Raw genomic sequence first — 26,459 nt, 5'->3', positions numbered from 1 at the left:
AAACCTAAAGGGAGGTTGGACATGTACCCAAGAGTTAGGTGCAATAGATAAAATTATAAATGCAAGATTTCCTGTAATTCCAAACCCCAGCACCTGTCATCTAATGGGCCTACAGACTCCAAATGGTTCACAGCAGACACCTTCACTCTGCTGTCTCTGGTACCCAGGTGATAAGCAGAGCCAACACTGTTGCCTTCTGATAAATCAGCAATAAACCCAGACTGGGAATCTACAAGTGTGCCCTGAAACCCCACATCACCCCTCTCAGGCATCACGCCAAGACCTCTCAACCATACAATGTCCTAGAAATGCCTCTCACTCAATTTGCAAATGATTTGTTTTATGGTCTCCTACCGCACAGGATTCTAAACTAGTTTTTCTTCCCCTTTAACAGTAGGTGGCAAATGAGAGCCATAAGACCTCCTTGGATAAACTTGAGTTCTCTGCAGAAGAAATCCATTATGCCTGGAGCAGTGGCACATGCCTGTAATCCCAGCAGCTCGGGAGGCTGAGGCAGTGGGATTGCAGGTTCAAAGCCAGTCTCAGCAAAAAGTGAGGCACTAAGCAACTCAGTGAGACCCTGTCTCTAAATAAAATATAAAATAAGGCTGGGGATGTGGCTCAGTGGTCGAGTACCCCTGAGTGAAATCCCAGTACACCCCCCCCCCCAAAAAAAAAAAGGAATAAAGAGAAAGTCTATTACGTAGGTTATGCTCTGATTATGAAGGAAATTTCCCTCTTACCTGAAGAAGACAAGACATCCCAGGTCTCCCTAAACCCAGAACTGAGATAATTAAGAGGTTTCCCTTCCATCTCTAAGATTCAAATCCTCTATGATCTTGTAACCCAGCTTTTATAATTTCTCTTTAAAAGTTTCTTTCAGTACTTGGGATGGAACCCTGAGGCTCTCTAGCACTGAAATACAACCTCAGTCCTTTTAATAATTTTATTTTAAGGTAGGGTCAATTGCCTCAGCTGCTCAACACAATGACACAAAACTAAAAGCCCAGCAACTCAGGAGGCTGAGGCAAGAGGATCAGTAGTTCAAGGCCAGCTGCAACAATTTAGGGAGACCCTGCCTCAAAAAATAAAAAGGACTGGGAATGTGACTCAGTGGTAGTGCACCCCTGGGTTCCATCCCCAGCACCATAAATGAACAAATAAATTGCACTTGCTATACCCTGGCCACTGGTGATGTCAGAGAAGGAGATGCTGGAGAGTGACCAAGGGACCTCAGGGTCTGGTCTCCTGTTTAGTCCTGAAGGATGGACTCATCACCACCCACACAGAAGCAGAGGGCTAAACAGGGGTCTGTGGTCTGCAGAACTCTGCTGGGAAGCCAGGTGGTGAGGAGAGGAGCTAGTGAGGTGGGTGTGAGGTTCCTTCCCGGGGAGGCCTGTCCAGTGAAGGTGGTGAGAAGCAGGGTAGAGGGGAGGGTGCTGAAGGAGGGAAGCCCCCACACCTGCACCTTGTAACAGGGAAGCTCTGTGCTCTCCAGCAGGGAGCAGAGAGCCACCTCCAATGCCCCCCTGGGGAAGGCTGCTCTGAGCCTCAGGTGGTGATTCGAACTTGAGGGTGAGCAGCAGGGATGGAGGCCTTGCAGATGGTGGACCTACCTGGTGTAAGGCTTACCCTGAAATGGGTGATGTGAATGAGCAGATTCTGCAACAGGCAGAATCCTGGGTGTTGACCATCATCAGGGGTCAGGGTGACCTTGGGCTTGGGCCACTTTGTCTTCTCCCACCTTGACATTGCTCCTCAGAATTAACTGCCTGGTGTCTCCTTAGGCAACCCTTCCCACCAGACCCTCTCAATTACTAACTCGCTGTACTTGGAATCAGAGTTGAAGCATCTGTCCCTGGGCCTGGGTATCAGACAGCTGAATCTTGATGACATCAAAATTTAAAGCCAGGTGTGGAGGTGAACACCTCTATTCCTAGTGGCTCAGGAGACTGAGGCAGGAGGATCAGAAGTTTGAAACTAGCCCCAGTGACTTAGTTCCTCAGCAACTTGGCAAGACCCTGTCTCAAAATAAAAAAGGAAGTGAACTGGGGATGTAGGTCTGTGTTAGAGCACCCCTGGGTTCAATTCCCAGTCCCCCTTCCTCCAAAAGATGTCCAGTTTAAGTCTTGTGCCCCTCCAAGTTCTGCTACAGAAAGGTCGTAGCTACTCTGCAGACCCTGGAATTGCAGACTGTGAGGTCATGGACTCGCAGCTCCATGCCACCCGCCTTCCCTGAGCCGCTGCTCCCAGCTCACCATGTTCAGGTTGTATGGTGCCTCCCCTCATCAGTCCTGGAGAACCACCTGCTGCACTGTGCCAGGCTGAGCCAGTTAAGCCTAGAGCGTGTGCCCCGCCCCTCTGGAGACCAATCAGTGTCCTACTCTCCATGTTGATGGTTTGGCCCGCTTCGTGCTAAGCTGATGGGGATACTGAGGGACATTAGGCCTCCCCTGAACATCTGGATCTGTGTCCCCTCCTGTGCTTACTGGGTAGACAGGTGCCCTTTAACCTGGTGCAACTGGATGTTCCATGGCCCAGGTCCCTGTCAGGAAGTAGCTGTGCCGCTACTGTGTGCCTTCCCAGTCAGGTGCATAGGAAAAGCTTTCCTCTGGGCACTTAGAGATGAAACTTAGCATGTGGCTGCACATGCAGAGGACACAGAACCCTGGCTTCAGGGTAGCTGGGAAAAGACTGAGGTGAAGGATTCCCCCCTTCCTGGGGTGGGAATAGAACTCCGCCTTCCTGCCCGCTAGGTAAACACACTACCCCTGAGCTGCATTCGCAGCCTCAGCAAGTTAGCCAGGCCCTCAGCAACTTAGTGAGAACCTGTCTGAAAATGAAAAAAATTGAGGGCTAGGGATGTGGCTCAGTGGTAGAGCACCCCTGGGTTTCATCCCTAGTATCAAAAATTTGTTTAAGCGGCTGGCCGGCGGGCAGGCTTGGCTTGTCCCTTCCATCTGGCTGGCGGCAGGGAGGCGGTGTGACTCCTGCAGCCCACAGCCCGCCCTTGGAGGCTTTTCCCTGGACACCATGCTCGCCCCGCCGTGGCCCCGCCCCCGCACCCGTGGCGGTCGTGCCCAGTGCTCGCTACGTGAGTGCCCAGGGTCAGGCGCACCGGCAGCAATTCAGCTCCTGGAACGACTACCTGGGGCTCGCTATGCTCATCACCAGGGCGGTGGATGGCGAACCGCGCTTCCGGCTGCGCCCTTGGCGAGGACTGTGGTGGCGGCTCTCCGCCCTCTTCGTCGTCCTTGTCCTGTTGCTCCCCCCACACGGGGGTCGAGCCCGGGCGTTGGGGCCGGCCAACTACGACAAGGACTACGACGAAGACAACGACAGAGATGAGCCGGGGTCCTGGGCCGCTTCCTGGGGGTCGCGCTGGAGCTACACGCGCTGGAGCTATGCGCATGCCCCGTGGAAAATGGTCTGCTGGAGGAGCGCTTCACCGAGCTGAGCCCGTTCGCCGTCGCGCCGCCAAGGTGCTGCTGGGCTGCGTGCCCGCCGCCGCCACCCCCCCCCCCCAGGTGACGCCGCGAGAGGAGCGGGCCCCGGCGTGGGCGACTGAGCCCCGACTGCGAGCTACCTCGGGGACGGCCGCCGCCTGGCTGCTCAAACCCGAGCTGCAGGTGTGCGTGTTCTGCGGGAACAACAAGGAGGCGGTGGCTCTCTACACCACCCACATCCTGAAGGGCCCCGACGGGAGAGTGTTGTGCCCGGTTCTGCGTCGCTACACGTGCCCCCTGTGAGGCGCCAGCGGCGACAATGCGCACACCATCAAGTACTGTCTGCGCGGCCCTAGGGACAACCTGCCAGGCAGGAAGCTGCGCAGAAGGCCCAGCGTCCAGTCTGCCGGCACCTGATGCTACTGCATTCGCTGCCTGCCCTCCGTTTTGTTCTGCGAAAGGTCTTTCCCTGTTCATTGGGGAGATGCGGAGCTGTCAGCACAGGCTCAACCTGGAACGTCGTGAAGTCCGCTGTGCGGAGTACTTCTGTCAAGCAGATTGAGACTAGACGCTGATTTTTTTTTTTTTTTTTTTTGGAGGATGATGGATGAGGGGGACTGTGTTTCTAGTTTGCACACATCCAGGACTGCGAAGAAGGCTGGATGTGTATTTCACTAATTGAATATGGCAGCCGAGAGACGCTGTTTATTTACTGTATACGTCGACCTATTTTAGATGCGCGTCGGTATGAAATTATCTCTAATCTTGGGTGTGTCGTTTTATGAATGGAGGCACTTTACTAGGTCTAGTATATATATATAGCCTCTGAACTGAGCTTAAAACTGACGATTTTATGGAATGTCAGCAAAATGGTTATTCTATTGTTTGATGCACTATGTTAGTTGTCCTTAGTTATATTCTAATTCCAGGCGAAGCAATTATAAGCATTATAAGAAGTGATATTAGTTCTTTTCAGTATTAATTTGGGTGGGTATTCCCTCCTTGTGGCTCGCTTCCATCCTAACTGGAGGTGTAAAATGCAGTCTGTAGCAGGTAGAATACAGCTCCTTTTATGTACCAGATCTTTTATTACTGAACTGGCAACTCGCCTTTTCACCTTTAAAAACTGTGCCAAGTCATAATCATATTGTGTATACACTTGGAGATGGTGCTCTTAAATCTAAAGAAAAAAATTTTAAAAAATTTGTTTATGAGTAAAAATTAAAGGGCTGGGGATATAGATCAGTAGTAGAGAGCCTCTGGGTTCATTCCCCTGGACCACAAAAATGAATGAAAGATGCATAAATGGACTGGGCATGGTGACACATGACTGTAATCCCGGCAGCTCAGGAAGCTGAGGCAGGAGGATTCAAAGTTCAGGTCCAGTCTCAGCAACTCAGTGAGGCCCTAAGCAATTTAGCAAGACCTTGTCTCAAAATAAAAATTACAGAGGGCTAGGGATGTGGCTCAGTGATTAACTATCCTTGGGTTCAGTCCCCAGTACCAAAAAGGAATTAAAAAATAAAGTTTTAAGGAAAATTAGCATTCAGCATCCAGAAGAGTGTGGATTTGGGGAGCATTGTTTACCTGCAGTGATCTCAAGATAAAGTTTTCCAAGTAGTAGATTTCACACGCCACCTGCTGGTAGCTCAGAAGTGGTGGCATGAGTTTTTATAAGCATAACTACCATTGAGTATTTTTGAGTGGTATATTTCAAAACCCAGTACTGTAAAATGATGTTTGAGTATAAATATTTGTGCTGATTTTTTATATAATGTGCATATTAATTGATTTCAAAACTGTAAGGAAAGTTTAGTACTGGGTTAGCTTTTTGTTATTGTAACCCAAATGCCTGACATAAACAACTTAAAACAGAGCTGGGCAGGGTAGCACATGCCTGTAATCCCAGAGGTTCAGGAGGCTAAAACAGGAGGATCGCTACTTCAAAGCCAGCCTCAGTAAAATTGAGGCAGTAAGCAACTCAGTGAGACCCTGTGTCTAAAACACAAAATAGGGCTGTGGATGTGACTCAGTGGCTGAGTGCCCCTGAGTTGAATCCCTGGATCTCCACCACAAAAAAAAAAAAAAAAAAAAAAAAATTGAAATGGGCGTGAAAGTGCCCACCTGTGAACCCAGGAGGTTGAGGCAGGAGGATCACAAGTTCCAAGCCAGCTTGAAACCTTAGTGAAATCCTGTCTCAAAATTTAAAAAATAAAATAAAAATGGACTGGGGAGTCGCTCAATGGCAGAGGAACCCCTGGGTTCAATCTTCAGTCCCAGGGGGAAAAAAAACAAGGCAGAAGATTTCTTTTGGCTCCCAGCTGGAGAGCGTCAGCCAGGGTGAGCCAGCTCCACTGTCCTGGCCCCTGAGTGAGGCAGAACATGGCCCAAGGGCCTGGTGGAGCAGAGCTGCTCAGCTCCTGGAAACGTGGAAGCAGAGGAAGCAAGAAAGAGGTCAGCAACAAGACACAACCCCCAGGGGCCAGCCGCCTAGTGACCTACCTGCTCCAAGCACGCCCCCTCCCTTACAGTTACAGCTCAGTAACCCACTCAAATTGTTAGCTCATCCAGTAGATTAAACACTGAGGGGTTACAGCCCTCACTGCCTAAGCCCCACCTCTGACCTTGCTGCACTGGGGATCACGGTTTTTTTTTTTTTCTTCAAAACATGAGCTTTCAGGGGAACATTTCTAGATCCAAACCCTAAGAAGTCCTTTCAAATACTACAGTAGGATTTTTTTTTCATTTTTTTTAACAGAGAGAGAGAGAGAGAGAGAATTTTTTAATATTTATTTTTCAGTTTTTGGCGGACACAACATCTTTGTATGTGGTGCTGAGGATCGGACCCAGGCCGCATGCATGCCAAGCGAGCACGCTACCACTTGAGCCACATCCCCAGCCCCTACAATAGGATATTTAAAATAAATGCCTATCTTGATTTGCTCTCTCAAAGCAAACAAGACTTAAAAAATTAATTTTAGACTTAAATGAGTGAGATTTGTTTCTTTAAATAAGCATTCAATATAGTAAAATGTTAGCTGGGCATGGTGGCTCATGCCTGTCATCCCAGCAACTCCAGAGGCTGAGGCAGGAGGATCGCAAGTTCAAAGTCAACCTCCCCAATATGGCAAGGCCTTGAACAACTTAGTGAGAATCTGTCTTAAGTTTAAAACAAACAACAACAAAAACAGGGCAGAGACGGTCGACAGGGGATGTGGTTCAAAGGTAAAATGGCCCCAGTTTCAATTCTCAAAAGGAGGGGACTGGGGATGTGGCTCAGATTAAAGTGCCCCAGTGTTCAATTCCCATTACCAGAAGAAAAGAAAGAAGAGGAGGTGCCACAGTCTGGCTGGGCACAAAATCACGAGCCACCACAGCCTTGTAGATTCAAAGAGCAACTCTTTATTCCTGAACTCACACCGGCACTCTACACACGTTCTGGGGGAATTCACGTTCTGGGCCCAAATCACATTCTGGGCAAAATCCCAAATACTCTCTGAATCTCAGGAGAACTCAAGGAGAACTGAAGGAGCGGGCGTGCCTGAGGCAGCGGGATATGCCTTAAACCTGGAACCGCCCTAAACCCGGATTGTCCTAAACTGGGAACGCCCTAAACCCTGATCCGCCCTAAACCCGGATCCGCGCTGGTCCTTGAGCAAGGTCACCTTACATGCAATGACACTGCAAATGACCTGGGTCATGCCATGTGTCATTCTTACTTAGCAATGGCCCTCAGCAAGGAGGAGGAAGGAGGAAGGGGAAGTAGAGGAAGGAGGAGGAGGAGAAGGAAGCCAGATTTTAAGGACAGGTAGTTAGTGTAGTTAGGTAAATCGGGTCAAATATCAAGTTCGATATAGAAAATGGAGACCATAGTGAGAAGGGAAGAAGAGGGCATCCAATCTGAGTTTGGGAAACCTGAACAAGACTTGGGTTATTGAATGTTAATGTCTCCAAGGCCTGGGGTGCATCCCAGAGAACTGTTCAGGAGGTAGCTCCCAGCAAACAGGGAGGTGCTAATCAAACCACCCCAGGCCCTTCCTGCCCAGATCACTCCTCCCCTTGCTCCTCTCTGGCCCATCCCTCCACCTATTTCCCACCATTGGCCTTCCCACCTGCATCCCCCACCACTACAGAATGGAGGGAACAAAGGACAAGGGTGTGGGAGGACTAAAAGAAGACCTTAGCTATAAAAAAGGGGAGACCCCCCTTCCACAGATTCCGCCTTTCGGGTCCCCTTCTTTCTCTGGGGGGAAGTTATTTCTGCTGTCCTTTAATAAAGCCTTCTATTAAACCACGATGCAAAGAAGACCCAGACTCCAATTTTAAATCAAATTAAAGCAAGCTTGTATTCTGGCCGGCCTGGGCTCTCTCCTGAAACCCATAGGTTAGAGGACAGTCCGCCAACTCTCTAAGAACAAGGTTTTATAGCACAAAAAGTTGCAAAAGGGGGGGTCTTGAAACATACAGATTTCAAGATTTTGACAAGCATAAGACAAAGGTAGGTAGTAGGTTAATGATCTACATGGCTCAACATTTCAAGTTAGGGAGTAAATTTAAATCCCAACGCCAGAATTTATTAGGTCCCGGTAAGGTTTCAGAGAGGGTTGTTATCTGGTCATGGAAAGCCAGGCACGGGTGAGTTCCAGGCATTCCAAGCAAGTTTAGAAATCGCAGTAATTTATAGTAAAACAGAAATGGACTTTTCATGTCTTTGTGAGGAGATGGCTCCCAATCTTAAGATGGAATTAGGCTGGGCTCATCACCTTCCTCGGTCCCCCCTCCCCTTGGCTCAAAGTGCCTCTCTGGTGTTATACTTCTGCATTCTGGGAAGCAAGGGCTCCCTGGTAAACAGAAGGAGAAACCAACATTAGATCTGGAAGCCTACCCTTATGTTTTTGTTTTTTTTTTAACATAGACTGGATTTTGTTTGTTTGTTTGTTTGTTTTGTTTTAGAGTAGTTTTAAAACCACAGCAAAACTGAGCAGAAGCTCCACGCTTCCCAAGTCCCTCTGCCTACTCAGCCTCCCCCAGGACCAGCATCTCACACCAGAGTGGTACATATGCTACAATTCATGCCTCTGAGAAACTGATGTGACTCCATTTTTGAAAATAGCTTCTACCTCAAGGCTTGTCCAGAGGGAGGGGGCATGACCCTTGTCCTTGAAAAAACCCACAGAGCACTCCTAGGCATATACCCACCCTGCTGAGTTGTTTGTCTGCAAATAACAGGAGAGATCTGCAGCACCAGGTGTCCCTGACTCAGTCAGGCTAGGTGAGGACCCATAGCAACCCCCTAGCAACCACCAATCAGCATGAGACAGGGAAAATACCTGGAATGCCAGATGACCCCCCAGTAGTCTTGGTGGTTGATAACATGTTGGGAAACCATGTAGTTTAGCACATACACCCCTCATGGATTAAATCAATCAGTTCAAAGGAATCCCCCTCTTGAACTAAGATTCACTTGTTCCCACCAGTGATTGTGCTAATCAATGTTAAGAGTTGTTTGATTTTCCTGCGGTGTATGATGATTTGCTGTGTGACGTTGTGACACATAGAGTATCCCCCAAAACCTATAAAATCTCACTGAACAAAGGACCAGGACTCACTCCCTGGGACCGCTGCATCGGAAACGGTTGTGAGTCCAGGCTTGAGTTTGCAATAAAGACTCTTGTGTTATTGTATCAGATTCAGCTCCTGGAAGTCTATTGGGGTCCCACGAATCTGGCAATATACCTCTACTGTGACACATCAGTGTTATACAAAGTCCGTAGTTGACTCTGGTTCTAGAGTCTACACTTCCAGGGTTAGAAATGCCCAATGACATTGTATCCACCATTATAGTGTCACGCAGAATAATTCACAGCTTACAGCCCCTGGGTGCTCCAGCTGTTCAGCCCTCTCTCCCACCCAAACCTGGCAACCACTGGGCTTTCTCCTGTGCCCCTGGTTTTGTGTCTTCAGGAATGTCTACAGTACACCGCCCTCCGTTGGCTTCCCTCCCTGGTGACTGCACTTCAGGTTCCCTGCACCTTTTCACAGCTGTGTGGACCACTGTGTGTGTCTCCATTCCCCAACTGCAGGACATCTTGTGCCACTGAACAGAGCAGCTGGGGTCCCAACCTGACCCCTGGGGCAGCTTCACTCATGTGGTGAATACCTGGAGTTCCAGGCTGGATCATGGGCTAAGGATGTTTTCCAGCTGTTTACTGGACAATCTCAGCTGAAAGATGGAGCTGCCCCTTGAAGGGCAGGGGCTGTGTCTCCATCTCCCTTGGAGCTGACCATGGAACCTGAGGCTATGGTCACTACGTGAGTGCATGTGTGAGTGTGTGTGTGTGTGTGAGTGTATGTGTGTGTACATGTGTGTGTGAAAGTCCAGCAATCGTAAGGGCCCACGTGGGCATCCTTCACTCGGTTTTCTTACGTTCTTTCCCCACGTAATGCACAACCACATTCTCCCTGTAAAAAGTCCAGTAATGCAGACACCTTCCCTGGCCTTGCCCTTCATCCTGTACCAAGCATGGGTACCTGTTGGCTTCTCAATGTCTTCTCCCTATTTTTAGCTCCATCTCTCTTGAATCTTGTTTCATCTTCTCTCATAGATCATTTTTGCCAATTTAGAAACAAGTTTCCATTGAAAACAAGGAAGAAAATGAAAAGAAAGAAAAACCTTTCTCGGTCTCCACCCCCACCCCAGCCACCGATTCATTCCTGCCTAGGGGACCTTCTTAGCCTTCCCTTCTCTCTCTGAATCTCCCATATATGTTTTGCATGGTGGATAGGTACTTGGGATTTAATCCAGGTGCACTTAACCACTGAGCCATGTCCCCAGCCCTTTTTATGTTTTATTTTGAGACAGGGTCTCACTAAGTGGCTGAGGCTGATTTTGAACCTGTGGTCCTCCTGCCTCAGTGTCCTGTAGCTGGGGTTAACAGGAATGCACCATCTTTCCTGGCAGACAAATATTTCTCCCTGTGTCAATTGAAATGATTCTTATTTCTTTTTTTTTTTTTTTGCTTTATTCCATTGATATCGTTAATCAATGAAATTGTTATTCAAATATGAAAGGAGATTTGCATTCCATGTTTATTCCAAAGTTAAACCAATCTTGCATTCTGATGAATTTTCACCCCTAACCAATCTTGCCTGGTCTTGGTCTGTATACAGCCAGAGGCAATTTCTTCTTCCCCTTCCTTCCTTCCTTTCTCCTCCCCTACCCTCTATTTCTTTCTTTTTTCCTCTTTTTTTCTCCTTCCTTTTCCTCCCCCCTCCCTTTCTTTATTCCTTCCCTCCCTCTCTCCCTCATTTCCTCCCTTCCTTCCTTTCCCCCTGTACAAAGGATTGAACTCAGGAGTTCTCTGTCACCAAGCTACATCTCTGCCCTTTTATCTTTTCTTTTTTATTCTGAGACAGGGTCTCACTAAGCTGCTGAGGCTAGCCTGGATCTTGCCATCTCCTGCCAGCTTCTCTGAGTTGCTGGGGTTACAGGGGGGAGCCACCTTGCCTACTGTCGGAGGCAAATTTACCCAGACCACAAAGTCAGAAAAAAAAAAAAAACCATGAACTTGACTTAAGAAGTTCTGCTAATACCAGAAACTTACACTGTGACCCTCAGGCTTGTTTCAGGGCTGGCAGGCTCCCAACAATAAATCCAAATGTGAATCTGAAGATTCTTCTGGAATCTGAAAGCCCCCTAACTCACCACTTTCCCCAGAACTAACACGAGTTAAAGATTTAATGCTTGAACCTCAGCTTTCTTCTTTAGTGATAAATAAAACTAGTGCCAGAGATGTTCTCTCCCTCTGGAGATAGGCTGCACTCTGCCTTGAGTGAGTATTCCTTGCTTTACCCCAAAGGCATCTTCCTTGAAATTGCACCATTCTCCCTAGAATTTGTACCTACTTTACCAAATAAACCTCTCTCTGTGGCTTAGGGGAAAAAACAGTGCCAGAGCCAAGTGTGGTGGCAGATACCTATAACACTGGCCACATCGGAGGCTGAGGAAGGAGGACTGAAAATTCAAGGCTGACCTCACCAATTTATCATGGCCCTAGCAATTTGGCCAGAACTTGTCTCAAAATAAATGAAAGGATTGGGGAGGAAGTTAAGTGGTAAAGCATCACTGGGTTCCATCACCAGCATTTAAAAAGGGTGGGGAGAATGAAGATGGCAGGCCAGAGGGAGGCAGCATTCTGTGTTGGTCCGTGATCCAGATCTCACCTAGTTGGAATACTGCATCTCAGAGAGTGTTTGTGAAAAACCAGCCTCTACCTCAGAGCAAAGCCTGTCCAAGGAAGGGACATCACCTTTGTCCTTGGAACAAAGCACTCCTAGGCACATTCCCACCCTGCTAAGTTGTTTATCTACAAATAACAGCCATCTGCTGCACCAGGTGTCCCTGACTCAGTCAGGCTAGGTGAGAACTCATAGCAACCCCCTAGCAACCACCAATCAGCATGAGACAGGGAAATACCTGGGATGCCAGATGACCCTCCCAGTAGTTTATGGTGGTTGATAACATGTTGGGAAACCATTTAGTTCAGCACGTACATCACTCTTGGCTTAAACCAATCATTTCAAATGAATACCCCTTTTGTACTGACCAATCACCCTTACCCAACTTGTTCCCGCCAGTGAATGTGCTAATCATGTTACTCTTTGCTGTTGGGTCTCTGGTGGTCTTTTGGGGGTCCTGAATTCGAGCATAACATTTGAGGACTCCTAAACAGCTGCTTTCCACAGAAATCACCAGCGCTGTGACCCCGCACAGGGCTTCAGGCCTCAGCATTCGAGCAGGAATGAGTTTTAAAAAAAGTGGCCTATATACACAACGAAATTTTACTCAGCAATAAAAGAGAATAAAATCATGGCATTTGCAGGTAAGTGGACGGCATTGGAGAAGATAATACTAAGTGAAGTTACAAAATCCCCAAAAAACAAATGGCATTCTAGTGTTTTCTGTGATATAAGGTGAGGCACTCATAATGGGGTAGGGAGGGGGAGCTTGGGAGGAATAGATGAACTCTACATAGGACAGAGGGGTGGGAGGGGAAGGGAGGTGGCAGGGGATTAGCAAGGATGGTGGAATGTGATGGACATCATTATCCAAAGTACATGTATGAAGACACGAATTGGCGTGAACATAATTTATATACAACCAGAGATATGAAAAATTGTGCTCTATATGTGTAATAAGAGTGGTAATGCATTCTACTGTCATTTATTTTTAAAAAGCCAATTAAAATAAAAGAAGAAAAATAAGGGTGGGGGCTGGGGAGGCAGAGCCAAACTAAAAAAGCTTGGTTTCAAATGCCAGTGCCATAAGTAAGTAAATAAATGAATCTAGTTATCATAGAGTTTTAAAAAGTAGTTACTATTATATAATATATGTTAAAAACAGTTTTTGCCAGGTGCTGTGTCTTATGCCTATAATTCCAACAATTTGGGAGGCTGAGGCAGGAGGATCATAAAAACGATCATCATTACCTCAATAATTTATCAAGGCTCTCAGCAACTTAGTGAGACCCTGTCTCAAAATAAAAAATAAAAAGGGCTAGGGATGTAGCTCAGTGGTAAAGGCCCTGGGCTCAAACTCCAGTACCAAAAATAAATAAATAAACAATGGTTTGTGTGGGTCTTGGTGGTGAATGTCTATAATCCCAGCTTCAGAGGCTAGGGCAGGAGAATCCAGAGTTCAAAGCCAGCCTCAATAAAAGTGAGACACTAAGCAACTCAGTGAGACCCTGTCTCTAAATAAAATACTAAATAGGGCTGGGGATGTGGCTCAGTGGCTGAGTTCCCCTGAGTTTCATCATCAGTAGTCCCGCACCACTGCAAAAAAAAAAAAAAAAAAAAACAGGCCAATTTGGGCAACTCAGTGAGATCTTGTCTCAAAATAAAAACTGAGAATAGCTGGGGATGTGACTCGGTGTTAGAACACCATGGGGTTCAGTCCCCGGTAGTGCAAACAACCAATCAGAACCAAACAAAGATGAAACCAATTTGTTCTTATATTGTATTTTATGAAGTTGTTTTTTAAAAGCTCAAACAGAAGTGAATACGTGAGAGAAGGCTGGAGACTGTAGGGAGCAATTATCATAGACCTTTCTCACTGTTTTAGTACTTAGAGCCAGTACCCCTGGTTGGGGAGGGTTTTTTCCTTTCTTTCTTTCTGTTTGCTAAAATGTTTGATATTCAATGTACCTGAGCATGCCTCCTGCTTGCCCTGCTTCCAGAATGTTCTCAACTGAAGTCTTCCATCTTCCCTAACGAGGGCGAAACTTGCGAGGGAGATCTAGATGAGCTGCACAGGGGAAGCCATCGTGATCTCAGCATCTGGGGACATGGCACCCTGTGTGTGAAGACAGAGGAGTCCACTGCGGAAAGACATTGGTCTTAAAAAGAAGGCGGGAAGGGGAGGGCGGGGGGAGGGGGCCAGGGGGTAGGAATGATGGTGGGATGAGTCAGACACCACTACCCCAAGTACGTGTATAAGACACGAATGGTGAGTGCCGCGTCCGGCCAAGGGAGCCGAGTCCGGCGAGGGACGGCGAGGTTAAAAGACACACAGGACACCAAGGTTCTTCATCCAGGAGTCAATAATCTTTATTGTTAACACACCTTTTTTTATACCCCAAGCAGCAGAAGTGGAAAACTACCCAAAAGCAGGAGGGAGGGGGGAGAAATTTAGTTTCAACATCTATTATTGTCAGGTACTGAAACCTCCCTTAACAATAAGTCCATCAGACCAGAAAAGGTCAAGGCATTCCCGTGGGATACATATGTCTCAGACGGACAAGCAGGAACAGAAAAACCACAAGTTCGCCATGGCCTTGTGAGCTGGCCACACTGGCATGCAGAACAAACTAGTGGAGGTAGGGCTCCAGGGGCCAGGGTGGACCTGCTGCCAACAGGTGAGAAAATACTCTGTGTACAATCAGTGTCTTGAAAAATTGCACTCTATATGTGTAATGTGGAATGACTGCATTCTGCCATTGTGTGTAACAAAATAGAATTAAAAAATAATAAAATAAATGAACTAGACGTTCCCTCAATATTTTCAAAAATTGTTCATAATGTTAGCTTATTTAGAGAGTCTGCTGGGATTACAAGAGTCTGTACCTCAAGGTACAATTGACCGATATTTCTTTATAACTCAGGTTAAATATGCACAACTGACTGAAATGCTACAAAATCAATTTAAAAAAGGCAGATCCAGGGGGAAACAGCAGGAGCAGCAGAGGCTGCGGCTCTGCAGAGAAAATAAATGCTTCCAAGGAACGTGCAGCAGGAGCTCTGTGCCACCTGGCAGGACACCACTGTGCCTATGCCTCTGGTGGACAATGTGGGCTGGCTCTGGGAAGGTCCCACATGGGTTGCCCGGGGACTGGGGTGCACCAGTGATTCCCAGAACTGGCAGTAAAGTGGATGCCAGCCCCAGAGGCCGACCGGAGCACCCAGATATTTTCTGTAGTTCATTCAGGACATAAATTGTGATAAGGACCCATAGTTCCTGAGCTCCGCCCAGGTCCCCTGAGCATTTTAATAATACTTTGGATGCTCTTCCAGCAGTGTGATCTGAGGTGAATAATTTGGGCTCATAGTAGTTCTTGCTTTCTTTTATTTTATTCTATTCAACAGAAAGAAACTTGTACCCTAATGGATGAAAAGTGATGTTTTCCTGTTAACAAAGCAAGCACTACTACCCTCAATTTTATTTTATATTTTATTTTATTTATTTATTTTTTATACCAGGAATTGAACTCAGGGGCATTCAACAGCTGAACCACATCCCCAGCCCTATTTTGTTTTTTATTTAGAGACAGGGTCTCTCTGAGTTCCTTAGCTCAACAGCATCCTTGCTGTTGCTAAAGATGGCGTTGAACCCACGATCCTCCTGCCTCAGCTCCCTGAGCCGCTGGGATTACAGGTGTGTGCCACCATGCTCAGCTTTTATTTTTTATTTTAAGACAGGGTCTTGCTAAGTTGCTGAGGGCCTCGTTAAGTTACTGAGGCTGCCCATGAAGTTGTGATCCTCTTGCCTCAGCCTCTCCTGTCTCTGTGAAAACAGGCGTGTGCCACCATGCCTGGCATCACCCCAAATTTAAACACCTTGAAGAACAACAACGAGGTTTTGATCAGGCCTCCACCATTGATTTATTAGTTGGTTAAATCATGTCATTTTTTAAAAAAAATTATAAAGTTGTATTTATTTTGGATATATTTTTTTTTTCTTTTTTGATATTATGGATTGAACCCAGGGGCTTGATCACTCTGCTACCTTCCCAGCCCTTTTTGTTTTATTTTGAGACACGCTCTCACTAAGTTGCTTAGGGCCTTGCTAAATTGCCCAGGCTGTGATCCTCCTGCTCAACTTCCCCAGTTGCTGGGATTACGAGTGTGTGCCATTGCACCTGGCCAGGGAATGTCTTTCAATGTGGAGTTCCCCAGTTCATGGATTGCTTTTTACCTGAATAAACTTTTTTATTTTGTAAATGCATTAGATTTTAATATTGAACATTATGGCTTTAGGAATGTTCTTTCCTGAAACAAGAAAAGAGTATTCATTAGATTAAAAGAAAATACCCATATTGGGTGAGGATGTAGCTCTATGGTAGAGGAGTTGCTCACTGCAAAATAAAACAGAAAACTGGGCCTGATGGTGCACACCTCCCTGTAGTCCGGACCACTTTTGGAGGCTGAGGCAGGAGGATCACACACTCAAAGCCAGCCTGGGCAACTTAGTGACAGCTTTTCTCAAATAAAATTAAAAAGGATTGGGGATATAGCTCAGAGGTAGAGCACCCCTAGGTTCCACCAAAAACCAGTATCACAAAAACCCCCAAAGGCAGCAAGAGCAGAGCTTGAAGTAGATTGACAGTTTCAAACTTATTTTCTCTGTAAGGAGGGGCAAGAGGTGGAGCAAGAGAAAAATCACTGATTGGTTAACCCCAGACTACTTCAAGACACTTTTTAGGGATTAAAAGATGAAGTCTCATACTCCCATACCCTAGACACCTCTTTTTCCTGTAGTTAAAGGGAATTAAAGGTGTAAGGCTTTTCATACTTCTGCTTTTCTTAAAGCAATGGAGGTTTTCTAGTTTTGTTTTATTTTTTTTCTTGTTGTTTATTTGGTTTACAGTGCTGGGGATCCAATCCAGGAGTGCTCCACCATTGATCTCTCTATGCCCAGGCTTTAAAAACAAAATTGTTGTTGTGAGACAGGGTCTCCCTAAATTGCCCAGGCTGTCCTCAAACTTGATATCCCCCAGTCGCAGTCCTCTCCCTGGACACCAATCTAATAACAAAGATAAGGTCTTGAGAAAAATGAAAAAGAAGATTTATTGCTGTGATTTTACCTATTCAGAGGAAAGGGGTAGGGGATAGAGGTGATTCAGAGAAAAGGAGATTAAGGAGGAGAGATCAGGAAGAAGAAGGTCAGGGAGAAGCTTAGGGAAAAAAAAAACAAACATGTAGGTTTCAAAGCCCCAAGGGCTATATAGTCAAAGCATCAAGTGAACCCCTGTTATGCTCCTGTATAATTTAATGTGGCTACTTTGTGTCCATCCCATATTTTCAAATAGAGACTGATGCAGTGGTGCACATCTCTAATCCCAGTAAACTGGGAGACCAAGGCAGGAGAATTGCAAATTCAAAGTCAGCAATTTAGGAAAACTCTGTTCAAAAGAAAACAAAAAACAAACAAGAAAAGGGCTGGGGATGTATCTCAGTGGTACAGCACCTGTGGATTCAATGCCCAGTAAGAAAAATAAAAACAAATAACAGAAAACAAAAAAGAATGAAAGGAAGGAAGGAAGGAGGAAGGAAGGAAGGGAGGAAGGGAGGGAGGAATGAAGGGAGGAAGGGAGGGAGGGAGGGAGGGAGGAAGGAAGGGAGGGAAGAAGGGAGAAAAGGAGGGAGGGAGGAAGGGGTATAACATGAAACTGAAGTCAGGCATGGTAGCCCAGTCCTATAATTTGCTCCCCCGAGGCCCAGCAGGGGGGTTCCAAGAACACTGCCAGCCTGAGCAACACTGTGAGGCCCCTATCTCGAAACAAATTAAACTTAATAATAATTGAATTACTTGAATGTGTCCGTACACATGTGCACCATTTTTAATGATTCCAGAAAGATGACTTTTCAGAAATTATTTTTAATTTTAAATTATCTTTACATCTAGAATCAAGTGAAACATGACTTAAATACCGGACTTAGTTTTATTCCATCTGATAGGGCTTCATGAGACAAGTTAATCTAGTTAAAATAAATATTAAATATTTCTGAGTGAGGAAGACATGGTAAAAAGAGTAGTTTCTTGGTCGGGCACAGTGGCACATACCTATAATCTCAGTGACTTGGGAGGCTGAGGCAGGAGGATGGCAGGTTTGAGGCCAGCCTGGACAAGTTAGACTGTCTCAAAATAAAAAATAAAAAAGGCTATGAATGTAGCTCAGTGGTAGAGCACCCCTAGATTAAACTCTAATAAAACACACACACACACACACACACAAACACACACACACACACACAGAATGAGTTCTTTTTCCATGTTCTTCAATTATTCCCCTGCAATAGGTAATCTGTACATAAATGGGGTAGGAGACTAAATGTTCCCAGGAAACTGTGTTCCAAAATGAGTGTGGAGGACCAGAGGGCTGCTGCTCTCCGAGTCTGGGCAACACAAGAGTGGTCATCAGTTTTTAAGAGTAGCCCTCACAATCCACAGAATTCTATCACAGAATATATCATAAAGTTATATGGCTTTGGGGGAGGTACGGGGGATCAAAACCAGGACAGCACAGATGCTAAGCACGTGCTCTACCACTGAGCTATACTCACAGCTCAAAATACTCATGATGTTGGTCAAAACTTATGAGACAAAGCCAGGCATGATATCACACACCTATAATCCCAGCTTCTTAGAAGACTGAGGCAGGAGGATCATAGGTTCAAGGCCAGCCCCAGCGATTTAGCAAGACCCTAAGCAACGTTCCGAGACCCTGTCTCAAAATAAAAAATAAAAAAGAACTGGGAACATGGCTCATTGGTAAACACCCCTGGGTTCAATCCCCAGGATACATTAAAAAAAAAAAAAAGTAATTTTGCGAGCAGGTTTTTGTTTGTTTGTTTGTTTGTTTTTTTGGTACCAGGGATTGAACCCAAGGTTTTACACATGCTGGGCAAGCACTGTTCCACTGAGCTTCTTCCCTATCCCTATTATTGATTTTTTTAATTTATTTTTTGGTACTGGGGATTGAACTCAGGGGCACTCGACCACTGAGCCACATCCCCAGCACTATTTTGGTATCTTATTTAGAGATATGGTCCCACTGATTGCTAAGAGTGCCTCACTATTGCTGAGGCTGGCTTTGAACTCAAGATCCTCCTGTCTCAGCCTCCTGATCCACTGAGATCATAGGCGTGCGCCACTGTGCCTGGCTTCCCCAGTCCTTTTCATTTTTAAACACGAACTTGATATGCTGCCGATGGTCTTACTAAATTCAAGTGCTGAGGCAGGCTCAAACTTGCAATCCTCCTGCTTCAGCTTCCCCAGTTTCTCAGACTACAGACCTGTACCAGCATGCCTCGCTATTATCTAACACTCGTTAAAATGTCATTGTTCCTTAGACTTTGCTTTTATAGGATAAAGGACCCTGACACTGTGTGGGGCTCAGCATTGCCTGGGAAATGTCCCTGTAGGAAGAACCCTGACACTGAAAGGCTCCAGATGGTGGCTGCCATGATGAGAGGGACCCACACTTTGACCTACATTTCTTGCTCCCCAACATCCTGAGAGGTACCCACAGCATCCACCCTCAGTGGCTTCAGACATGGAAAAGTGGCCTTCCCAGGGCTGGTAGTCGAAGCTGCTCTCTGGTCTCAGGTCCCAGCTCATATTTGGTGACACTATTCTCAAGCCAGTTTGCTGAGCTGATCCCCCTGAAACATCCTTTATCTTGTAAGGGAACAAAAGACTGCTTCTCCCTCCCTGTCCCAAGGGTACTGAGAGGTTTTAGGAGTCTCTGTTGTGTCTCTAGCAACTCCTTTCCAATTTCTTTTCTACTGAGTCACTTTTTGTATTTTTTTTTGAGACAGGGTCTTATTGAGTTGCTCAGGGTCTCACTAAAATTGCTGAGGCCAGCCTTGAACTTGCAATCCTCCTGCCTCAGCCTCCAGAGCTACTGGGATTAGAGGTGTGTGCAGCCACGCCCGGCTTCATAAAGCATTTTTGTTTTTGTTTTTGAGATGGGTTCTCACCCTGCTGACCAGGCTAGCCTGGAGCTCCTTGCTTTAGGGATTGCCCTCCTTCAGCCTCTGGGGCTGCTGGCATAGATGGGATTAAAGAAGTGAGCCATCACACCTAAGAGGTTTTAACTCTAGAACAGGTTCGCAATATCAGTGTGGCCACGGACCCCTGAACAATGAGCTTTCAGGGGTTTCTCTGAGTCCAATATCAGATGAAGTCCTTTGGTGTCTCATGCTCAGAACTGAGGGTGACCCTGTGAATGAAGCTCTGTGAAAGAAATCCCTGAGAGGATCTCCACCCCACCCAGAATCCCTTCCCCTTCCTGCCTGGAGATCTGCTAAAACCAATCAATAAGCTGAAAATCCAACCAGGATTAATTGGATGAGATTCAATAATCTAGTCCGATATGAGCTTGGAAGGGAGGGGTTTGGAGAGGAGGAATAAAAGCTTCAGAGCAGCCAGAGAAGGTTCCAGAGAATCCTGAACCAAGAGTCACTGCCTGGATCTGTTGACACTTGGAGAGCCAGACCGTTCCATCCAGACGTGCAGAGAGGGTAAGTGACAGCCCCCCTAAGGATGCGCCACCCTGACTACCACAGCCAGTCTACCCTGGTGACTGCAGCCCAGTTTGCCACCATTGCGGCTGCTGCTTCTTTAGGGATTGAACCCAAGGATGCTTTACCACTGAGCCTCATCTCCACAGACCTGTTTTTTATTTTGAATCAGGGTCTACCTAAGTTGGTCAACGTCTTGCTAAGGTGCTGTGGCTGACTTGCAACTTGACTTTTTGTGGACTGGGGATTGAACTCAGGGCTGCTTAACAAATGAGCCACATCTCCAGCACCTTTTACATTTTTTTTTTTGTTGTTTTTTTGATACAGGGCCCAAGTAAGTTGCCTAGAATCTTCCTAATTTCTAAGACTGGCCTTAAACTTTTGATGCTCCTGCCTCAGCCTCCTAAATTGCTGGGGTTAGCAGCACGGACCACTGAACCTAATGAATTTTTTTTTTTTTTTTTTTTTTTGGCATCGAAGATTGAACTCAGGGGCACTTCACCATTTGAGCCACATCCCCAGCCCAATTTTTGTATTTTATTTAGAGACAGGGTCTCACTGAGTTGCTTAGTGCCTCACCTTTGTTGAGGTTGGCTTTCAAGATCCTCCTGTCTTAGCCTCCCGAGCTGCTGGGATTACAGGCATGTGCCACTGTGCCTGGCCCAGTGCAATGTTTTTAAGTGAGAGCTATGTATTTGATTTTGAATTGTCTTGACAATTTTCATATGTAGTCTATATTCCTTTAAATGACAGTTCATGGAATTTGTGTATTGTGGTTTTACTAGTCATTTTGTATTTAGAGCTTAAAACAGGGTGAGGTTGTTGCTCAGTGTTAGAGGACTTGCCTAGTACGAGGACCTGGGTTCAAACCTTATCACTGCAAAACAAAGGAATATGTGCACATGTATGTGATGTATACATTTTATATCAATGTTTTATTACTGGATTTTGGTGTCACGGTTTGGATAGGATGTATTCTCCCAAAGGTTCAAGTGTTAATGCAAGGGGTGAGACGATTGGGTTATAAGATCCATAATCAGTACATTTATCTATTTAATGGATTTGATAGGACTACATACTGGGTGATAAACTCTAGGCAGGTGAGGTGTGGCTGGAGGAGATAGGTCCCTGTGGGTGTGTCTTTGGGCTTATATTTTTGCAACCAAAGGCTTGGTCCCCATCCTCCATGCTGATCCAATAGCAATGACAAGATATTGAGAAAAAGGAAAAAGGTTTATTTTGCTAGCAAAGAAGAAACACAGGGACTAGTGTCCCAAAGCCTGTGCTTCTGCCTATCCTCAAGAACAGGGGGCTTTTATACAGGTGATTCAAGAAAATGGGATTAGGAAGGAGATCAGGGAGATTTTGAAAGAGAAGGTTAGAGAAAAGAAGATGCGGGGGTGGGGGGAGAAACATGTAAGTTTCAAAGCCACAAGGGATATAGTGAAAGCATCCCGTGAACCCCTGTTAAAGTTTCTTGGCACCGTGCCCACCACCTCCAGGCTGCCCGGTACTGATCAGCTTTTCTGAGGCTCTGTTTGGTCATGTTCTTCTGCCTCTTGAGCAATGGAGCTGGCTGTCCATGGAATGAACCTCTGAAACCAGGAACCCCAAAGAAACTTCCTCTAAGTTCAGCAACCAAAAGTTCTGATTTTCATTTTTGGGGTCCAATGGGGATCTCACCCAAGGCTATATGTGGGCTCAGTAACCTCCTATATCACTGAGCTACCACCCTCAGCACAGCTCCTAAGCTATAGCTATATCTCGATTTACAACTGTGCAAGTCCACATATGTATATAGTTTTGTGTGTGTATGTGTGGTACAGGGAATTGAACCCAGGGCCTCACATGCTTGGCAAGCTCGATACCCCTGAACCCCATCTTGAGCCTCAGACAAGATCTTGCTCAGTTTCCCAGTCTGCCCTTGAACTTGAGGTTCTCATTATTTAAAAAATTATTTTTTGTAATGTGGATTGAACTCAGGGTGCTTTACCACTTAGCCACATTCCAGCCCTTTTAATTATTTATTCTGGTTGGGTCTCTCACGAGGGCCTTGGGTCTTGTTGAGTTGCTGAGGCTGGATTTGAACTTGTAGTCCTACTGCCTCAGTGTCCCAATTTGCTAGAATTACAGGCTTGTGCCACCAGTCTGGGCATTGGCCCTGTGACATTTCTATTCTCTTTAAGGGGGTCCTAAGTGAGGTTTAGGTTTGGGATGTGGATCAGTAGTAAGGCACTTGCCTGGCATGCATTCAGCCCTTGGTTCACTCCCCAGGATCACAAAAGTGAGGATGAGTCACCAGTCCATAGGGAGACTGGTGAGCCTTCAGACTCCTTGATAACCAGTGGGCTTAGAGTTGGGAGGACCAGAGGTGGACCTGGATACTGGGGATTTGATCCCCACCACGACAGAGCTGTAGCTAACCAGGATTTGGATCTCAGCTGGTTGAGAAGGGGTTTTTCAGGCTTGGCCTGAAAGGGTGCTTCTGTTCCCTGCAGATTCAACAGGATGAGCATCAGAACCATACCCACACTCCAGGACCTGGTGATACAGAATGTACTGCGCAACGAGGCCTTGCCCATTCCCAATCTGGAGTACCTGCCCAGGGTGCTTACCCTGCAGTTGTACAAGGAGGCTATAAAGGGAGGTCACATGGAGATGGTAAAGAAGATGGTGCTGTCCTGCCCCTTGGCCTGTCTGCCTGTGGACTACCTGCTGAAGACAAGAGATGTGAAGGCCTTAAAAACCCTACTGAATGGGCTAGACTTGCTGATTTCCCAGAACGTTTACCCCAGGTGAGGGGGAGCCAGGAAGAGACATCTGGGGGAGGCAGGACAGGGTGAAGGGTGGACCAGGTGGCGCCAGGGGGGAGGCTGCCCTGCCCCCTTCACAGGAAGGATCCCTGGCTGGATTCTAGGAGAAAGGACACGGAGAAAAATTGGAGAGCAGAGGAGCAGCCGCCCAGAACAAGGGGTTCCTTGGGGTCTAATGCACAGGTTGGAAGTCGGCGGGTCTTTGTCTATTTTTCGAGCCTCCTTCCCATTTTCTCCATAGGAAATGGAAACTAAAAGCAATCGATTTTCGGGAAGTGAATCAAGATAGGCCCAATGAGTGGTCCAGAGCCCCAGTGGGTGCCTGCTCACAAGAGGCCACGTCTCCAAAGGAAAAAGAGAAATGCAGCCAAAGAGCAGCGAGGCCACGCTTGAAGATCTTCATAGATTTCGATCTGGACAAAGTCTTCCAAAGATTCCTTGGCAGCCTCAGGGAGTGGGTGGAGGAGAGGAAGGGGGTGGTCCGTATATACTGCCAGAAGCTGCAGATCGGGGGTTTCTACTTGAAACTCTCTAAATTCCTGAGGACTCTGCCACTGTACTACGTGCGGGAACTGGAGGTGAATGCTCAGCACTGGACTCGAGAAATAATGGAACATTTTTGTTTTGTCCTGATCGAGATGAGGAACCTTTGCATCCTCCATCTCTCCGACTTGAGCCCGCAGGTCTTCACAGGCCGCTCCATAAACAGGTGGTATTCCCATAGATTCAGCCTTCAACTGCGGAAGGTGAACAAACTCCGCGAGCTCTACGTGAACAACGTCTTCTTCCTCTATGGAGCGCTGCACAAAATCCTCCTGTAAGCATGAGGGGTGCGCATTGCCGCAAAAGCCATTTTTGCTTACCGAGCATTAAAAGGGCTTGTGCCCTGGCCACTAGCCATGTCAGGGAAGGAGATGCTGGAGAGTGACCGAGTGACCGCAGGTTCTGGTCCCTGCTCAGTCCTGAAGGATGGTCTCATCACCACCCACACAGAAGCAGAGGGCTAAACCGGGGTGCATGGTCTGGGAAGTGCCACCATGTAGAAAAGCCAGCTGGGGGGACAGGAGCTAGTGAGGGTGGGTGAGGTTCCTTCCCTGGGAGGCCTGTCCAGCGAAGGAGGTGGGAGACGGGGTAGAGGAGAGGGCGCTGGAGGAGGGAAGCCCCCTCACCTGCACCTTGCAACAGGGAAGCTCTGTGCTCTCCAGCGGGGAGCAGAGGAGCCGCCCCCAATGCCCCCCTGGGGAAGGCTGCTCTGAGCCTCAGGTGGTGATTCTGGACTAGAGGGTGAGGAGCAGGGATGGAGGGTACAAGGTGTGAGCCCCACAGGTGGACAACCCGGGTGGGTTTCCTTCATCTTGCCTGGGTTTGTCCTTCGTACATGACTCCCCCTGACCTCCTGTGGCCAGAGCTGTGGCCTTCGGCTTGGCAGTCAGGGGAGGAGCCTTAGAGATGATGGACCCACCTGGTCACTCAAGTGGTGGTGAAAGGCTCACCCTGAAATGGGTGAGTGTAGGAGCAGATTCTGCAACCCACAGTGTCCTGGGGGTCCACCATCATCAGAAGGTCAGGGCGACCTTGGGTTTGGGATTAGACAGTTCTCACCTACCATTTCCCACTTTATCCACTTGGTGCCCTCATTCTCCAGAAGTAACTCTTTGCTTTCTCTCCAGGAGTCAGACCCCCTTGAAAACACTCTCGCTGAGAGGTTGTCCGCTCAAGGAGAAGGATTTAAAGCATCTGTCCCTGTGTCCGAGCACTGATCAACTGAAGTGTCTGGATCTCAGCTCTTTTTCCATGAAAGATATGAGTCCTGAGCCCCTCCGGGTCCTGCTGGAGAAGGTGGCACACACCCTTGAGACCCTGGTCTTAGAGTTTTGTGAGATAACAGAGTCCCAGCTAAATGCCATCTCACCAGCCCTGGGTCACTGTTCCCAGCTCAAAACCTTCAGTTTCTGTGGGAACCAAATCCCCCTGACTGCTCTTAAGAACCTGCTGAGTCACACCGCTAGCCTGCCGCTGGAACAAGGGAAGTACCCTGCCCCTCTGGAGAGCTTTGATGAAATCCTCTGGGGTTTTTGGACTGAGATCAACCCCATGAAATTTGACCAGGTTCAGAAGGAGCTGATGCAGCTGGTGAAGGACATCAGGCCTGTCCACGACATCCAGATTTATTCTTACGATTGTGTTCTTCACCTCAAACATACAGATTTTATTGCCTGAAACCCAGTGGCAATTCAGTAGGCAGGGGATTATTGACATGCACAACACATTAGCTTTCTTGGGCTGGGGGTGAGTCTCAGGTAGAGTAGGCCCTTCAGGCATGAGGCCGTGAGTTTGATCTCCAGAACCTCAAGAAATGCTTCTTATAAATTTCTAATGGGGTTCATGTGTGCACATGGCTTCAAGTTTGAGTCCAGTCTTGACAACTCAGGAAGACCATCTCACAATAAGGGCTGGGGCTGTAGCTCTGGGCAAATGTCCTGGCTTTAATCCCCAGTATTTCTGAAAAATGGGTTAGGGTTGGCCTTCAGGAGGATAGGTATAAGGGCCTTCATTTTACTATGCTACTTGGTTTTTGGCTCTATTATTCCATAATAAAAATGTACTAAATTTTCACTGCTATGATGATTTTTGTGTGTGTATGTGGGATTTGAATCAAAGGGTGCTCAACAACTAGGCCACATCCCCAACTATTTTTAAGACAGTTTCCAAGTTGCCCAGGACATCATTAAGTTGCTGAGGGTAGCCTTGAACTTCATCCCCCTGTCTCAGTCTCCCAAGCTGCTGGGACTACAGGTGTGTGCTACCACACACGGCTGCTAATTTGAAATCCTTTGGAAGCGTGGGACATAACTGCCATACCTGCCTTGCTGGATTTGAAGCCCTGCTTTTTTTTCTGTGCTTCTGCTCAGGGCCAAGAAGCAAGTCTGAGCTACCAAGACAGACAGCAGTCCTGTAAGCCTGGTGCTGCCTGCAGATTTGTTCAGGGAAGTGAGGGGGAGGTTAACTCAGAAAGATCAGACAACCGTAGCCAAAGTCAGAGGACAGAAATTGCAGGTACTTTAGAATTTTAGTCTGTACTCTGTGAACAGGCTATTTAAAGGACTTCCAGTTGCCTAATTCAGACACCACTGGAGGTTCAAGGCTACCTTCTGGCATAACTGAGGAACAGGATTCAAGACTAGGATTGTTTTCTGTTTGCTGGGGGCTCAAAATGGATTTTTTTATTTGGTCATTTGCTGACAATCTGCCCAGTGTGATCAATAAAACAGGACACTCCTGGACCCCCTTCCTGTGGATTTAACCAAACCTTTTCTCCACTATTCTTTTTGTGATCAAATAACTCTCTCCTTGCTCCAAGCATCTGCAGCTTCCAGAAGGAGCGGATGTGTGTTCT

General features: G+C 47.0%; 1 protein-coding gene and 1 pseudogene across 1 annotated transcript; both read left to right on the top strand.

Moving 5' to 3' along the window:
- The first annotated feature begins 1,588 nt into the window (after positions 1 to 1,588).
- LOC124095520 (nanos homolog 1-like) lies at positions 1,589 to 3,863 on the top strand (annotated as a pseudogene).
- Positions 3,864 to 3,930: 67 nt separating this feature from the next.
- LOC124095518 (PRAME family member 12-like) lies at positions 3,931 to 25,282 on the top strand. The gene is made up of 4 exons (XM_046448687.1): positions 3,931 to 3,986; positions 22,748 to 23,044; positions 23,304 to 23,879; positions 24,733 to 25,282. Exons 1-4 carry the CDS (start codon positions 3,931 to 3,933, stop codon positions 25,280 to 25,282), a joined length of 1,479 nt encoding a protein of 492 aa, XP_046304643.1.
- The last annotated feature ends 1,177 nt before the right edge of the window (positions 25,283 to 26,459 follow it).

Source organism: Marmota monax, unplaced genomic scaffold, assembly GCF_021218885.2.
Source record: "Marmota monax isolate L192 unplaced genomic scaffold, Marmota_monax_Labrador192_F-V1.1 WCK01_AAM20220418_F8-fsc01436, whole genome shotgun sequence".
Taxonomy (NCBI): domain Eukaryota; kingdom Metazoa; phylum Chordata; class Mammalia; order Rodentia; family Sciuridae; genus Marmota; species Marmota monax.
This window is presented reverse-complemented; position numbering and strand designations above follow the sequence as displayed.

What these genes read in the sequence shown, in the direction of transcription:
- LOC124095518 (XM_046448687.1), top strand. Translation starts at nt 3,931, where the DNA reads ATGCGGAGCTGTCAGCACAGGCTCAACCTGGAACGTCGTGAAGTCCGC. An exon ending in CGTGAAGTCCGCTGTGCGGA is followed by an intron (nt 3,987 to 22,747) that starts GTACTTCTGTCA and finishes TGTTCCCTGCAG; the next exon opens with ATTCAACAGGATGAGCATCA. An exon ending in TCCCAGAACGTTTACCCCAG is followed by an intron (nt 23,045 to 23,303) that starts GTGAGGGGGAGC and finishes TTTTCTCCATAG; the next exon opens with GAAATGGAAACTAAAAGCAA.